Source organism: Cebidichthys violaceus, unplaced genomic scaffold, assembly GCF_023349555.1.
Source record: "Cebidichthys violaceus isolate CVI_PGR_0920_01 unplaced genomic scaffold, fCebVio1.0.p SCAF_8, whole genome shotgun sequence".
NCBI lineage: Eukaryota > Metazoa > Chordata > Actinopteri > Perciformes > Stichaeidae > Cebidichthys > Cebidichthys violaceus.
Genome location: NW_027176964.1, coordinates 16,415,229 through 16,431,849, shown reverse-complemented (window position 1 = coordinate 16,431,849; position 16,621 = coordinate 16,415,229). Strand labels below are relative to the sequence as shown.

At 47.0% G+C, this 16,621-nt stretch overlaps 1 protein-coding gene across 10 annotated transcripts in view; it reads right to left on the bottom strand.

The window, feature by feature from the left end:
• LOC137892465 (receptor-type tyrosine-protein phosphatase S-like) overlaps positions 1-16,621 on the bottom strand; it is a 49,663-nt gene that overhangs the window by 4,223 nt on the left and 28,819 nt on the right. For 5 of the 10 annotated variants that reach the window (XM_068737601.1, XM_068737604.1, XM_068737606.1 and 2 more), the window contains 15 exons: positions 15,117-15,318; positions 13,823-13,959; positions 13,376-13,520; positions 8,324-8,418; positions 7,470-7,723; positions 7,228-7,315; positions 6,809-7,027; positions 6,117-6,274; positions 5,252-5,266; positions 4,895-5,007; positions 3,117-3,214; positions 2,751-2,874; positions 2,130-2,305; positions 1,412-1,531; positions 456-610 (listed from right to left, as the gene is read on the bottom strand). In XM_068737601.1, the coding sequence (XP_068593702.1) occupies positions 456-610; positions 1,412-1,531; positions 2,130-2,305; positions 2,751-2,874; positions 3,117-3,214; positions 4,895-5,007; positions 5,252-5,266; positions 6,117-6,274; positions 6,809-7,027; positions 7,228-7,315; positions 7,470-7,723; positions 8,324-8,418; positions 13,376-13,520; positions 13,823-13,959; positions 15,117-15,318 (2,099 nt within the window). Of the gene's footprint in view, positions 1-455; positions 611-1,411; positions 1,532-2,129; positions 2,306-2,750; positions 2,875-3,116; positions 3,215-4,894; positions 5,008-5,251; positions 5,267-6,116; positions 6,275-6,808; positions 7,028-7,227; positions 7,316-7,469; positions 7,724-8,323; positions 8,419-9,135; positions 9,802-10,085; positions 10,204-10,432; positions 10,460-10,608; positions 10,803-10,924; positions 11,246-13,375; positions 13,521-13,822; positions 13,960-15,116; positions 15,319-16,621 lie in introns of all 10 variants that reach the window. The other 5 variants (XM_068737603.1, XM_068737605.1, XM_068737608.1 and 2 more) reach the window with 3 other exon arrangements.

Here is a 16,621-nt window from a genome sequence, read left to right as displayed (position 1 = left end):
GGTGGGATATCAGTCGACTAATAAGGAGGATTTTAGTTTTGATATTTCATTTAAAGGAACAGTTCAACATTTTTGGAAATGGGCTTTTATTAGCTTTTTTTTTTTTTTTGTCTGCAGTTAGATGAGAAAATTGTTAACACTCTCACATCTGTCTGTCAAATCGGAAGATAAAGCCAGCAGCTGGTTAGCTTAGCTTAGCATAAAAAAAAACTGCACACTAATTAACACATTTAATCTTGTTTGTTTAATCCATGCAAAAAAAAAAAGAAGAAGTGTAAAGACAACAAATTATGGTTATCAAGAAAGAACAGACTTAACAGTAGTCTCAATCTTCCCATCTACCTTTGGTGAGAAAGGAAATAAGCGTATTTCCTAAAATGTGAATTAATTCCTTCGAGATGAACTTGCACGTGTGTGTGTGTGTGTGTGTGTGTGTGTGTGTGTGTGTGCTGTACCTGCAGTGAGCGATGATAGGTCCGGCGTCAGGCGGGTTGCAGGCTTTGACCCTGCGGAGGAAGTTGAGGAAGGGGGTCGGATACTCCGGCACTCCGTGATCCGGCCAGGCTGTAAACTGGAACTGACGCACCTCCCGCCGTTCACTGCTGCCGCTCTGATATAAGAGACACAAAATAAATGGCTTAGCTATCACTGAAATGATCTGTGCATGTGTAAGGTTCATCTCTTTGCATCATTGAAGCAACATAAAACCTATGAGGTAAATAAAGGGGAAATGACACATTTGTTCTCATATGTCTGCATTAATCATGACTTCTAAGAAAGTCGTCATTCAAGCCATGACTACTTTCTTCATACAGAATCTCCAAGAAACTTTGAATTCGTACAAAAAAATAATTCCTATATATACTGTATATACTTTTGTTTTTGACCATGAATATTCCTCCATTGTACACACAACCTATTGTACACAAAGGACAGGAATAATACATTGCTAAATATTTCATGTGCATTGTTCTCTAGTGTATGACGGCTCTCCTAACTTGACGTTTCTCAACACATCAACCACCAAAATGTTGAGAAGCGGCGGTACACTCGGAAGCTACAGTTGGCCTACTTTCTGTGTTGGTAAGTAGGCCACAGAGACGAGGCTAGTCTGGCGGTCCTAGATTAGCCGTGCGCTGTGAGAAAGCGCTCCGGCTTCCAACAGCGATCAAATGTTAGCGCCTGACACGGGGAGGCTGGCCTGGTTTGAACACTCCACGATGCTCAGGCTAATCTCTCCTCCTCCGTAGGTCCCGTTCACTGACGGTGGGAATGTGCGATTACTCCAGTCGCTCCCGGTTCCTGACCGTTAAACTCGAGAGATCGAAGCAGCTTTCACCCGGATACGACTAGTAATGACCGGAGGAAAGGACACAGCGAGGGTGGGCGCAGAAGAGGGGAAACAGTTTACCTTGTGTAGGGAAAGGGTGCGGACACAGAATGTGGCCAGCTCCATTGTGTCCAGAAGGGTGACCTGGATCATCCCGTACGTCTCTGTGCCGCGACTTGGCCAGTACTGGTCACACTTTATCTACGCGGGTAAAGGAAAACGCATCATCGTCGTCATCACTACAACTGTAATAGTTTTCAGACTGAACTAAAGCCACATTGCTCTTCAGTTTCATCGATATTGTTTTTTTTTTTTTTTTTTAGCAAACAGCTCCTAGAACTATAGATTGCCGGTAATGTAAGATAAGATATACTTAATTGTCCCTAGAGCGGGGGGGGGGGGGGGATTTTTTCTTAGGCAATAGTGCTACACACAGCTGCATTAACTTAAAACAACAAAAAGCTACAAAGAAGATGTCAAATACTGCACATTCCGTGTGAAATAAAAACTATAAATACATTTATTAAGCTTTATAAAAAGTGATGAATGAAATGGTAAACCCATATTGGATCAATCTTCTATGTGTAGGGCAACACCAGGCTTGACTTCCTAAGTTTGTAGAACAAAATGTCACAAATAAAAACATAGATATTAATGTACTGAATTGGTATTTATTAAATCAATGGTATCCCACACCAGATCAGCCTATCGTCACTGATATCCGATCCATACATTTGAGTCGGATATCGGCTGTTATTATCGGTATCGGCGCGTCTCTAGTCGTGGCTGGCTTATCTACCCGTGACTTCTCCTCAAGGCGCGTCATCATGACCACAGAGGCGGCCCGCTGCTCCCACACCATCCTCCAAAAGTCCCCGAACGTCTCCGCCAGGGGCCCCTGCGTGGCGATGTAGGCATTCTGCTTCCTGTAGCCGTCGATGTAGTTGGCGTTGATGTAGTCGCTCCCCAGGATACCTGCAAAAGGAGACACTCGTCAGGGCTCTTGCTAAACTGCAATCTGCACAAGCGACACAATAGATTAACCTGCGTGCATGACATCGAAACGGCCCGACGAACTGCTTCTATCTGGCAGCCCGCGGCTTCCAGCAGACTGTGCTGCTGGATGACTGGTGGACGACGGCGAACAAACAAGACTCTGTCGGCGTAAATTCATGAGCTGCAGATCAAATCTATTCTCCCCCTTCTTGTTCTGGAGGAGTGCCGGCTGCACTCGAATGCTCTCGCGCTGTTTGTCAGTCTCGTGCCACTGCACACAGCCAGTCTTGAGCACTGTTTGCAATTTCAGATTTCATCCATCATGCAGCTCTCCCTCTCTCCTTTCTCTCTTTGTGCCAAATGCGATCAGACTCTCCCATGAGGGCCTTCTTTAACTTGCCGTTCTCTTCCGGTCGATCCTCACCTTCTATGGGAGCCAGGACGACCCTCGTGTGGTCGTAGGCTATGACGTTGGCGTAGCGGTTTTTGGGCTTGTTGACCTCCAGGTTCGAATGCTCCCAGGTGAACTGCTGACTCGGGTCGATTGACTGGGAAGAAGAAGCAAAACACACACACGCATTAACAGTGCATGGTGGCATATTTAGTGGTGCATTTGAGGATAATGGAAAGAGAGTGCTCTGTAATGTCGACGAGCTAGCACAACAAATCGCAGTGCTGAATAAATCATGAAAATACAATCTGCACACAGAGACACAAATGTTAAGTAAGATCTGCTCCGTGAAGCGGCGGCTTAACGGGCTTAACATCTCTGAGCAATAAGGACGCTCACCTCGTACTCCTGAGAGAGTCGCAGGTTGTCGTTGGCTTTCAGCAGCTCGATGTGCTCGGCCAGCTCGCTGATGGGGATGGGAGGATGGCTCATCATTCCTGCGTGACAACAAGGGTCAAGAGGTGACGCAGACTTCAGCCGAGTGACCTGAATTACTGCGGGTCGGCGTCACTCGCGCGCAAAGACGGGGCGATAGTTCCACAATCAGAGAACATCACGTATCGTTAAGGAACACGTGGAGGCAGGAAATCAATTTTGATCCATGTGCGAGGAGAACGTGAGGCGAGTCCCGTTTGTTTGTAAATTGTTTTTTCTTTGATAAATTGCTTTCTCTGTGATCAGAGGAGCAGCGACTGAGGGAAAACAAACGCAGACGGAACACTAATTAGGAGCACAGACACACAAAGGAAGCAACCTATGCCTCGTACAGTCGTTCCTGCTCACAGCTGGAGCGATCTATTGCCCATTCAAAAAAAAAAAAAAAAAGGCATGCGGCTACAACAATTAATCAAAGAAACACTGCTTTGTAGGCGATAAACACACTCTATTTAAGTCAGAATGCATTCTCGACGTTTCCAGAATGGCAATGCGTCTCGATGCGAGAGCCTTTAAGTCGTTCTGCCGGGACGGCTATCAAAAACAGGCTCATATCGACGGCTATTTTCTCCTGCTGCAGCAGCCACGGTGATCACGACAGCGCGCTCCCGTCACGACCAAAATGACCTCGGGTGGCATCAGCTGGCGGAGTTGGAAACAAATTTTCGCCTTTGAGGAGCATCTCAAAAGCACAAATCTCAGGAGAGGAGGTGCGGGGTGCCGGTGGGAGCTTCAGGTTTGCAGCCATATGAGAGTTAAAAAAAAAAAAAAAAAACGATGGAAGAGAAGCGGCTCCAGCGCTTTTGTTCTGTGGGTTTTATTTTGCCTCCTACGAACACGTAGAAAAGACTCAGACCTTCAATATGGATTAAATAAACAGTGGCATCGTTTGACTTTATATATCCTGCCAGGTAAAGCACTAAACACCTCTCCACGGTGACACATTTTGCCACCTTTTTCAACAAGGGACCCTGCGAGACCTCTATAAACTGCAACCATGAAAAATATAGTGGAGAACAGTGATTCAATTCCTCCAGGCAATGTGTTTTTTAGATGCGGCCAATTTAATGGAAGAAGTGAAAGCGGAGCATCCTCGGCCCGGTGCCACAACCAAAGCAGCTGTGTTGTTAGAGCTCACTCTGTGGGTGGGTGGGTGGGGTGGGGGTGGGGGGGGGGACGGCAAAATCCATGTACGTACTTCACAGTGAGGCTTTAGTTGGTTAAGCTGGCGAGGGCAGAATGAATTCCTTTATAAATGATCACAGTTAACCACCTTTTTGATGCATCGATGTGACCATTAAACCCTAAAACAGAAACAGAAACAGCCAAGAGTCACAGGACAGCGTTCTGCCGTTTCTGAGGCTCTGTCTGCAGCCTGGCATGTGGATTGTGGGCGAGCGGAGATGATTGCATTTTGTCACACCGTTTTCGACTCAGCCGTGACTAACCGCCGACTGTCCTACCTGGGTAGAGGCCATTTTGATCTCAGAAACGACTGAGCAGCTGACAGGTTGGTCGTGGCGCGGAGGCGTACTTTCACAATCTTGTCTGCACGATGTTACCAAATGTTAAAAATAAGTCGCATGAATATTTCATCGTCAAATGATGAGCAATCGGAAGTACGCCCCAGAAATCCCAACGCAACGTGCGTTCGGGTGCCTGCGTGGGTCGGCGCTTCGTACCGGGAGTCTGGAAGTTGATGCGTCTCATCTCCACGGGGTCGGTCGGGTGATGGGCCATCATCTCCGCGTTGCTCAAAAGGCTCTTGGTTCCGGGTTCAGAGTCCTTGCGCTTGCTGCTCAAACGCCAGAGAGTCAAAAGAGTCAATTAGCTCATGCAAACAACCAGGGAGAGAGGAAAAGAAAAAAAAACCCTCGTAGTGACGCGTCATTAGCATAGCTACTTAAACGGAGTGAATAGTGCATTAACAGATATGGTGTTTTACAGCTTTGTACAGTGTTCTCTGAGCAAGCATCTGGTGTCACGTAATTGCTGTGGGTTAAAAATGAACAAAGAGCTTGACATTGGTTTAATCTTACCTGTCAGGTTTGCTGCTTCCAGTGAAACGAGAGCAAGGGAAGGAATAATTAGAGGGAGAAAAGGAAAGAAACGGACAGATTGTTAGAGAGGAAAATCAATATTTCGCATTAGTATTCAAAAGCTTGATGGCTTGCAGCATATAGCAGGGGCAGAGCGCTCCAGAGCTGCGGGGACGGGAGAACAAACTTTGTAATTCGGAACAAATTTGATTGAATATCAGGCTGAGAGGTGAGCATTTGTGGGAGGATAGTGGAACATTAAACAATCCCGGTGCAAACAGTGGAAGTGGGGCGCTGCTGGCAGAACGCGAGCACGGAGCATTCTAGACATAAACTTAATGCATCTTAAAAGAACGAGGCTGGAAAAAAATTCAATATTTTTCAAAGCTAACCATTAATTGATCCCACAGTACTAACAAGTATTGTCTGTGCAGACCGAAGCCTGAGATAACGTATTGCTCTGTCAATAGAGCTACATGACCCAAAAATATTTTTTAAAAAAACACATCAATAAGATACACAATTGGATGCATTTCCCTTCATTGCCATGAGCATGGACACTGCAGTTAACTGTGAGTGAATCCCACATATACGCCATACTGGTGCCAAAAATACTCACCAGAGCGACAAATGTGTATTAATCTGTTGCTGAAAATAGTCCCTAACAAACACAATGTTTACTCCCATCTGTTTTAGTAAATTATGACGCCTCTTTTTTAATAAACATGACATGGTTTGTGACTCATTTTAAAAGATTCATATCATTAAGTAGGATGAATAGTGGCTTGGGTTCAAACATATTGCGAGAGATAGCCTGAAGACTTATTGGTCTTTCCGTGACAAACATCCTAAACATCCCACGTACTTTTTGTAAAGGAGGATAGCAATGACGATGCAGATGATGAAGACCACGGCCAGGACGGGTCCAACCACCCATATCAGACCATCGCCCGCGTCCAGGGGCTGCGGGTCTGAATCTGGGGCGATCACGGGGTCCGTGTAGGGGCTGGCCACGTACATTTTCTGTAAACACACACACACACACACACACACACACACACACACACACACACACACACACACACACACAGAGGCACACAGTCAGGAAAACAAGACACAGGAAGTGTTCTTATGATTACAATAATCTGCCTTTTTATTAGTTCTGACAGACTTTTTAAGAGCCCTGATAAAAACCCATCTAAGAAGGAGTGAATCCATCCCGATTCAAGTCATTCATTTACGTCCGATTCAATTCAAATGCACATCCGAACCAGTGCCCTGCACCAAAGCGTGTATATATATATATATATATCACGCTCTGCCACAGTGGTACACTCACTCTTGATTAGCAGTGGTGATGGAAGTACGCAAAGGTTATTGCCTTTTGCTTACACCACTTTGACTGACGTACATTTTATTGTTTTAGCAGCCGGTCCGTATTGATTACAATGTATAGTGACAGCCTGCAAGCGGAGGAGCACAGGCAGCAAGGGCTGAGGGAGAGCGGTTATAAACACACAAACGAAAAGAGAAGTGAGACGCGGTGGCGTTCCTTACCCCGGTCGTGGAGTTGAGCTCTGCCAGGATGAAGAAGACGTACTCCTGCCCCGCCTCTAGAGCTCGGTTCTCGAAGCCTCCGTAGTCCAGCTGGTCCCCCAGGGTGAAGAATGCCGGTAGGGTGGCGGGTGTGAAACGGGCGGTGATGTAAGCCCGCCGCAGGTCCACCTGCTTCTGCTGCCTCGAATCCTTCTGCTTCTGACTGATGTCTTTTAACAGCTGAGAGATGGAGGGAGGACAAAATGAGACGTTCCAATATCTATGACTAATGTTCAAACACTGACGTGGAATTATAAAGGGTAAGGAGTTCTTAGCAATTTCATTGTGTGTGTGTGTGTGTGTGTGTGTGAGTGTTTACAGGTCCTTTCCTGCTTCAAGGCACAAACATCAGTGGGTGCTGTCATTGTTGTGGTTCTCACCTCCTCAAGGTCCATTTCATCTGGGCTCTTGAGGTGTCTGATAACGCCGCGGGCTCTCCGCAGCGGAACCACAACAACATACACGTTCCTGTGGGAGCAGAGCAGGACAGACAACATAACACCGGTTGCACTGACACAACGGCAAACACGTCACCGTTTCTACCTTTCCTTGCCAATTTGTCGCGCTACAGACTAACATCTGGAAGATGTCAGAAACTGTGACACCTAAAACTCCGTCTTACTTGACGGGAGAGCGAGACTCCAGCGACGGCAGGATTATGGTGACCGTGGTCTCAGTGTCTCGGGCGTGGTCGATCTCAGGGCGGCGGATGGTGATTGGCGGGGAGGTCTTGGCGGAGATGCGGTGGCGAAGGCCTCCCATGTTTCCCTCCGGAGCGGTGATCTTAAAGTCGTAGCTGGTGTCGGGCTGGAGGTTCGGGATGACCGCCTTTCTCAGACGAGCGTCCACCTCCATCTTCTGCCGGTTATATTCCACCTGGAGGACGGGAGAGCGTTAGTGAAGTTAGAACAACCGGTAAAAAGGCAAATATGATTATTTATACACTGCATGCTGATGATGTCCTATTGTACTTTAACGCGTGAACACCATGCACCCTTCTGAGGGCAGTCTGCCTAAATTAAAACTAATTGTTATCATCATGTGATCCTGGAAATTAATTTGAATTTTTCTCTTTTCTCTTTCATGGTTAATTTGCAATGTCCCACTGCCCCACTTTACACCACATTTGAAAGAAAAAGTAATTTCTTAGTCGAAATTATTCCCTTTCTTGACACCGCTCACATGTCTGTGTGGTACTTATGAAGCTACCAGCAGCAGCCGGCTAACTCAGCTCACTAATCAATACTTTAAGTATCTTGTTTGTTTACTCCATCCGCCCAAAAAAACAGGTCAATTAGTGAGCTGGTTTTTTGATTTTGTTATTTATAGTAAATGTCTTCACATCCCACTTGGAGCATAACTTAGGTTTGGGCGCCATGCATGTTAAAACACAGAAACTTATGATAATGTGAGGTATTATAATCAAGCATCTGACAAATATTATTCCAAAGAAATGGCACCAGCCAGAGGACGTACAGTAAAGCGATACGGGTTGGTGCTCTCTGGAAACTCCCAGGTCAGAAGAACACTGGTCTTAGTGGCCAGATTGACGGAAAAGTTCCTCGGCACATCTGGGAAACGAACAAACAGAGAGACGGAGTCACACGTTGGCGACTTATTTCATTCACATCGGCGGCTCCTCTGCTGTCCTTCTGCAAGCCAGTAAAAAAAAAAAAAAAAAACGTCAGTCAGATTTCTTACAGGGGTGGAAAGAACACATGACGGTTAAGAGGATGGGCAGGTGATGAGGAGAGTGGATGTCAAGAGCGATAAGTAGAGATAACAGACAGACCGGCTGCAGGAATCTGACATGCCACATTCTCAGAGTGTGAGGGTGTGTTTGTTAGACTCAGAATTTGCCATGTCAGCAAAAGGCTTCGGAAAAAGGTGGAAGTGGAGGTCTATCAGACGAAAACGCTTACCTCCAGACACAGCCCCGGACGCTGGTTAGCCCTTGAATTCAGACTGCGCACTTACCTGCCGTATTAGATACTGTACATCCGAGCCCCGTGTGGACTTTTTACCTGAAGGTTTGTGATAAGCGGTGCTCTTGAAGCAAACATCCATTAACATTCAGCCTGCTTCCACTGGTGGTGAAGGGTAGGTGATGAAGGTATAAGTGAAAGAGTGGAGGAGATTGGGGTGGGGGGAGCAGTCGTGTTCCCCTAGACTCTGCAGCTGGCCCAGACTTCATATAGTTTAGTGGTTTGGAGTGAAATCCACAGTAAAGGGAGCGGAGGTGTGAAGCTGAACCAGTGCTTTAGAAGGTGCCGAGGCGCCAGCCCTACCTGTTTCAAAGGCCAGGGTTCGGCCCATCAGAGGTGGGCCGAAGGGGCCTGGCCCTGCCTTGTTGCGGGCTCTCAGCCGCACCTCGTAGGCCGTGCTGTGATTGAGGCCCAGGATGGTGTAGCTGGACTCACTCGCTGGTAACATGATCAGCCAAGGGGGAGCAGCGGGGGCTGGTATGGCCGACGGGCCGGGGTCACTAGAGGGTTTGGGGCCCGTGGCCTCTTTGTAAGATACGGTGTACTCTGTGATGACACCGTTGCACTCCTCTGGGGCAGGGGGCAGCCAGGAGAACTGGAGGGAGCAGCAGGTGGCATTAACAAAGTCGGTAAATTCGGGGTATCCCAAGGGCGGGAAGATGGGAACCGTTATCTCCTGTTGCACTTTGTCTCCGTAGCCCGCTCGGCTCTTCGCGGCGAGGACAAAGACGTAAGAGGAACCTGGGGAAAGGTTTCCGACTGTGAAGTTTTTCTCTTTATTTGTGAAATCCACTGTGGCGTCTAAAGAGGTATTCTTCAGGCCAAACCGTAGGCGGTAGCCCTGGATTACCACTGGGGCCCCTCGGCTATCGGAGCCTGACTCAGAGCACTCCACCGGAGGAGCCCACCGAACCACCGCCGATGACGGACCAGATCCTGGACGCACCCAAAGTGAGGGGGGGCCGGGCACTGCAAACAACAGTGTAGGCAGCAGAAAAAAATCAATCATAACGTATATATATATATATATATATATATATATATATATATATATATATATATATATATATATATATATATATATATATATATATATATATATATATAAAGATACAGTATATCATGTAAATCTTAAGAATTAGAATTGATTCGGCTCTGTATTTACTGCTGCCTGGTGCAGCTTACTGTAAGATCAATTCTTGAGTAAGTTACTAAATCCAGTGCACTGAACCGTATACTTGGCATATGCTTACCGATCCCCAGGGTCTGCACCAGTTTGGCTTTGCTATGCGCTCCATCCCCTTTGGTGGTGTACGCTGCCACTGAGATGGAGTACAAAGTCTCTGCTTTCAGACCTCCTAAAATCAGCTCCTGTAGGGGGGGGGGGGGCGGGACACATAACAGCACCTTTTTAATGTGAGACGTTACACAGATCTCTCGCTTTCCTTTCTTTACAGTTATGCATCGGTGAGAAATAATCCAAAAAAAAAAAAGTGACATATCAGAGGCTCAAAGTGGTCAAACTCAATAAGGACGTCATAGCTGTCTCTGTGTAATGCATTGGATGCATTGTGCTGGGGTGGCTATAGTCTGCACTCACATATTGAGTTGAGTCACCCTCCTCCATCTTATCCCACGGATGAGACACGCCCCGAAGGCAGCCGAGACAGATGAGACGAGGGTTGAGTCAAAGGACGAAGAGGAGACAGAGGGAGGATGTTTAAATGCTAAAATAAATGAACATCTTTTGATCAAATATTTGTGCTGCGACATCACCTGAGACTCGTCCAGTAGCAGGTCTTTGATCCGGGGAAGGTTTCGCGATTCGCCGCTCTCTGCGCGGCTGAAACGCACTTGGTACCCGCGGACCTGGCCTTGCCGTAACCGTGGCAACACCGCCCGCCAAGTGACTCGAAGTGCCGAGGAGTTGAGCGGCTGGACGTCCGCCTGACGAGGGGCCGCACCGGGAACTAATAGCGCGCAGCACAAACACACAAACACAGAGTTAATTAAGCGACCAGCGGTCCAGCCAGTAAATAATCAACTAAACAATCAATACTGTTTAAGTCTGATCTATGGCTCTCACTCTTACCGTCCTCATCAGTTCTGCAAATCACAACGGGGCTGTTGGGTCCGGTCCCCTCTACAGTGAAGGCTGCCACGGTGATGTTGTACCAGCTCCATTTCTCCAGCCCCTCTAACACTGTCTGCCCCTGCTGGGCCGGGACAGGAAGCCCCGTCACCTCCTGGCCCTGCCCTCCTCCACCTTCAGCCCCAGAAACCCTCTGGTATCTCAGCTCATAACCTGCCAATTCGCCATTCTGACCCTCCATCGGAGGCGGCTCCCAATTTACTCTCAGCGAGGTGGAGCTGGCGCTCTCACACGACACGCCCTCGGGGGCAGCTGAGGGCTCTGATTGGACAAGGGGGCGAGGAGGGCAATTGGCAAAAAAAAAGTTTAGGAGAGACCCAAGATGTTGGGGTTGAAACAGCAAGAAAGGGGCGGGGGGGGGGGGGGGGGGGGGAGATATACGCAAAAGGATAGGAAATAAGGATAGCAAAGGAAACAATAAGAAACTAAGGTAAACTGAAATGAAAGAGATAACGCCAGGACAAACATGAGTGAGACACAAGAGGAGAGCAACCACATTATATAAAAAGCATAATGTTAGCCTAATGAAATAAACCAGAGACGAGAGTATTGACCCTGAGTGGACAACTTAATTACACCCGAGGAGAATGTGCATCCGATACCCGATGATTATATCTTATCCTCTACTAATGGCATAAACGGATCCAGATTTATGAATGAAAAACAGATACAAGTCTTTCTTTCTACAGCAGGGATGCACAGCTCAGTACACAGGAGCGCAGACAAACACACACATTTCACAACACCGGGCCCCTATGGCGGCATAATCCCCGAGTCGGGATAACAGAGTGGTCTGAATCGTTCTACCGCTGAATGAGGGGGGGGGGAGGTCCTGGGCTTCACAAAGGGAGGGAGAAAAAAAACAAACAAACTAGTACAGATCTCACATTCAAAATAATCTAAAAAAGAAGAAGAACAAGGAGCCCGGGAGAGAAAGGCACTCAGACGGATGTTGAAAGTCAGACTAGAATGAAGAACTGCAGACAAGAAATGAATCAGAAGGATGGCTTGCATATTTACTGTAACAAACACACCTTCATCATCATGGATCCCCTGAGCTGTCGGTACCCCTCACCCTATGAGAGCTACGTATAAAAGAGCGCGACCACACACACACACACACACACACACACACACACACACACACCTGCGAACATGGCCGAGGCGCCTGAGCTTGTGCGTGCGCCGGGGAGCGAACGGCATGTGTGTGTGTGTGTGTGTGTATGTGTGGGAGTGTAATAGTCATAGCTGACAGGTTCAAGCATCTAGCCACTCAGCCGTACAGCCACTGTTCTGTTGGCCTCGGGGGACAATCTAGATGTGCACCAAAGCTTGGCGATAACAAAGCGCACGTAACCTCCCAGGGAAATGAATTCTGCTGCATGAAATAGTCTGCTTATCTGGCACCTTCCCCTTCCTGAACCCCTCTCCCCCCGCCTCCCTCACCACCCTCCTCTTTCTTTTTGGAGAAAAAGAGTGAAAGCACATTTTGTACTCGGTTCTAGAAAAGGATCTGATTGTGAACACACAGTAGGAGTCTTTGAGTCTGTTGAGAGATTACAAGAAAACTTACCGTTGTTACAGTCGAGCGCCATTCACTGCAGGACTTGCTTTTTTTTTTCTCCTCGACCATGACTACTTTAATTGATTCTTTTCCTTGCACCGCTTTCCTCATTATATCTGCATTTTCTTCTTCTGTGCAGATACGAGTTGACTCGATATACGTCAAGAGCACAATAGTAGAACTTAATTGACCGGTCGTCGGCTATCGGTGGTTGTGCGGAAAATAAAATAGCGGAAAATAGGAGACAAGGAAGAGAATCAAAGTTCAGCCGTGGACAAAATACAGAACCGGCACTTACCTGTCAACACAGCAGGCCGACCGCCATCCTTTAATGCTCCTCGCCACGGGCTGCTAGCCAATAAGTGGCGTGCATTTTCCGCCCCTTTTCAAAGACATTAGACGCCGATAGAGTGGAAAAAAAAAAAAAAGTGAACGGAGGGTGAAGAAAAAAGGAAGAGTGAGACATTAATCGGTGCTCCGTCTCCATCTGTCACGATGCTGTGGTTGTGTAAGAAAAGCGAGAGGCTGAGCGGAGGAAGAAAGGCACAGTCAAACATAGACGGATGGACGGGGGGGGGGTGGGGTTGGACAGATGGGTTGATAAATGAGATAGATGGAGAGATGTGAAAATGGTTCCCGGGTTTCACCGGTTCAGGAGCTGATGTACTTTGACCTGTGTGTGTGTGTGTGTGTGTGTGTGTGTTTAGAGAACACATTTTTGCATGAGATTTGGGTACGAGACGGGAAAACACAATACGATTTAAATGTGCGGCGTCCGCGAGCGCCTGCTGGTACAGAATGTGAACCCAAGTCGAACTGAGACGTACTGGCTTGCGACGTCCTCTGCACCAGTTCGTTGGTGAACGCGCCGATGCCTTTGTTCGAGATGGCGGCCAGGGAGAAGGAGTACTCCGTGTTCGCTTTGAGACCCTCCACCGTGTACGAATTCCTCGGCCCGAAGGTCAGCTTCTCCTGCGAGAGAGAGAGCGAGAGAGAGAGAGAGAAAGAGAGAGAGAGAGAGAGAGAAGAACGAAGAGCAAGAGGACGAGACGAGAGGTGAAATGAGGGGAGCGAAAAAAAGAAATCATTGAAGAGATGAGGACTGTCACTAGCAGACACAGTGGCACTGGACGCTGGGGGTTAATCTTTTAAACGTCCCACTTTTATCCGTCCTCTCATCCTTCTGTCTTGTTAAGAAATCCACCCAGCAGACAGGTTCATAAAGAGAGAGAGAGAGAGAGAGAGAGAGCGAGGGGAGAGTGAAGAGGTCTCACCAAGCCGCCGAACTTGACGGGTTTGTAGAGCAGCTCATAGTTGACGATGCCCTCCTTTGTGTAAGCAGGTTCCCAGGTCAGCTCAATGCTGGTGTCTGCCACCTTTCCGACTTTAAACTTTCCCGGCTGTCCTGGGACTGAAAGGGACAAAATGTCAGTCGGTCTTTATATCGAAATCAATTCAGTTTTCGGCCACATTCTTGTGCAGTTTTTTTGTCCTGAAAACCTCTTTACTATAAGGATTCCACATTAATATTATATCATCTCACAAAGTTGGAATGAACATGTTTTATTACGGTAGTACAATTATTCTTCAATACTATTTATATAACAATGGAAGTGACCCACTGTCAATCAGATCTGATGAAACAGGACTGTTTAAATTATATTATATTATATATATATAATTCTATATAAATCAATTTGTCTAATTTTAGCTGTAATCACTGCTTATTAAGTCAGAATGATTTAATGTTGCAGAAAAATTACCAAAGCTGGAAATCAATCTATTTTAACCTGACCTCATTTTTCAGGTGATGTGAAGTCTTAGTGGAATTAACAAAAAAAATATGATGTACTAACTCTCAGTGTCATAACACACTCCCATAAATCTCCAAAACACTTGTATTTTTGTGCCGTTTTCATAGTATCTCATTCCTTTCGAGCGCTGGAAAAACCGGAGGCTTTCATGAGACATCTGACGGCGTAGCAGGAGCTCAGGCTCTGCAGATATTCAAACCAATAATACCATCAGAGTAATCATCCCTTTGTCCCTCCCATCGCATAAAACCCACGACTTCACAGCAGCTGTCACAGTGACATGAGCGGCACCGAGCTAATCCCCGTTTCCTTTTCAGAAAGTCTCCGCGGTTCAATCCCAGCAGGTGGAACGTGTTCCTTCTCGAAGAAGTTCACATTTCCTGAGAGGTCAAGCTTATTTGCGTATATATAGCCTGTGGTGGATTGCCTCACAAACTTTAGATGAAACACTGGAATGAGCTACTTAACTTTTGTATACCTGCACACACACACACACACACACACACACACACACACACACACACACACACACACACACACACACACACACACAACTAACGAGTCACGTGTGCTCATCTGAAAAACGACCATTCCTCGTGCACATGAATAAATGAAGATCTCTGCTTAGCTGTTATCCATACACCAGCATGCACAAGCTTCTACTGATGGTTATGTTCTGCACACACACACACACACACACACACACACACACACACACACACACACACACACACACACACACACACACACTGACCTCCAGGCATGACTTTAACATGGACGGGGTCAGAGAAGGGTCCGTCCCCTACAGAGGTGAAGGCCAGGACCTGGATGGTGTAGGTCTTGGAGGTCACCAGGCTCTGAATGGTGGTGATCACGCTGTCCTGGACGTTGTGGATCTGCCACTCATTCATGGGCCGGGACGGGTCCATGGTGTAGTACACACGGTAGCCTTTCACCTGGGGGAGCGAAGGGGAAAGGAAGGCACGCCGGATGAAGAGCACCGGTTTCCATAATGCCGTCTTCCATGACCACAACCGCGATTTATCACGGCCGAGGTCATCGCTTATGAATTATTTTCCACTTTAGTCCAGATGGTCCTGTGGATTTGTTGGTTCCGTGTTTACTGGAGGTCACTTCCACAAGGTGACGTCCTCACATCTGCAGCTGTTGTTCAGTTGACCCTGATAAACAAATCTCACTCCGACACCCGTTTTCAGACCAGCCCTCATATTGTAGAGCGTACGATTTAATCGCCTCCCCTAACCCTCCGGGGGGGGGATTTGTTTCTGGGTAGTTCAGAGTATATGTAATCCTGCCGCTATGCCATCACCCTTACCCTCCACCTCTACCACCTCTCCTGTTATTACTCTTTAATATCTATAATCCCCATAATCTATTCTGTCTTGCATTTTTATGAACCTGCTATACAGTCAGGTGGGCTACAAAAAGAAATAAGCCTCAAGAGGGACTGCTCTTAACTTAGAGCGGGCAGTCCAATTACATTTTCTTTCTTTAGAGAGCGGAAAGTGGCGAGGGAGTTACAGGAGGGACATCTCTGGCAGGACACAATCCCCGCAAAGGACATGAACCGGCACACTCAAACAGCTCCCAGTGGCGGCTTTTATTGAGGCCTCATCGTTTTAACCTGGTGTGGACCTTTGGTGTAATTTTGAAACGTTGTCAGTCCGTAGCAAGTGATTCAGTTAGAGTGTTACTTTTAATCAATCATTTGTTACTATGTCCCCCGAAACAGCAGTTGATGGCGTAAAACAGAAAACACAAGGACATGAACGGTTTAGTTACATTTGGAGGAAACATGTATTGAAATGGATTAACGGTTTTTGTGAACGCACTGAATATTACATGTTTCCTAACAGACTTAGAAGGGAAACGCAACCTGCATGTAGAATTCTAATATGTTATTTCCATGGCCTAGAAAAGTTCAATCAATATTTGTGAACATGAGCTACTCTCTCTCTCTCTCTCTCTCTCTCTCTCTCTCTCTCTCTCTCTCTCTCTCTCCCTCAAGGCCAGAAAGAAAAAGTGAAATGGACGCTCATTCTAGTCGATATTCCTGGTCGGAAACTGGTGCAGGATCCATCTAGTCCAAGTTCATTGACGTAAACAAAACCTGACATCACAGCATGGTGGCGCACTCAGTGAGCCGAGAGCAGAATTACCTCATCGGTCTCTACTTCATGCAGCGTTCGGGACGTGAAACGTGCCGTTATGACATCGTGATTGACATCTCCAGTCTTT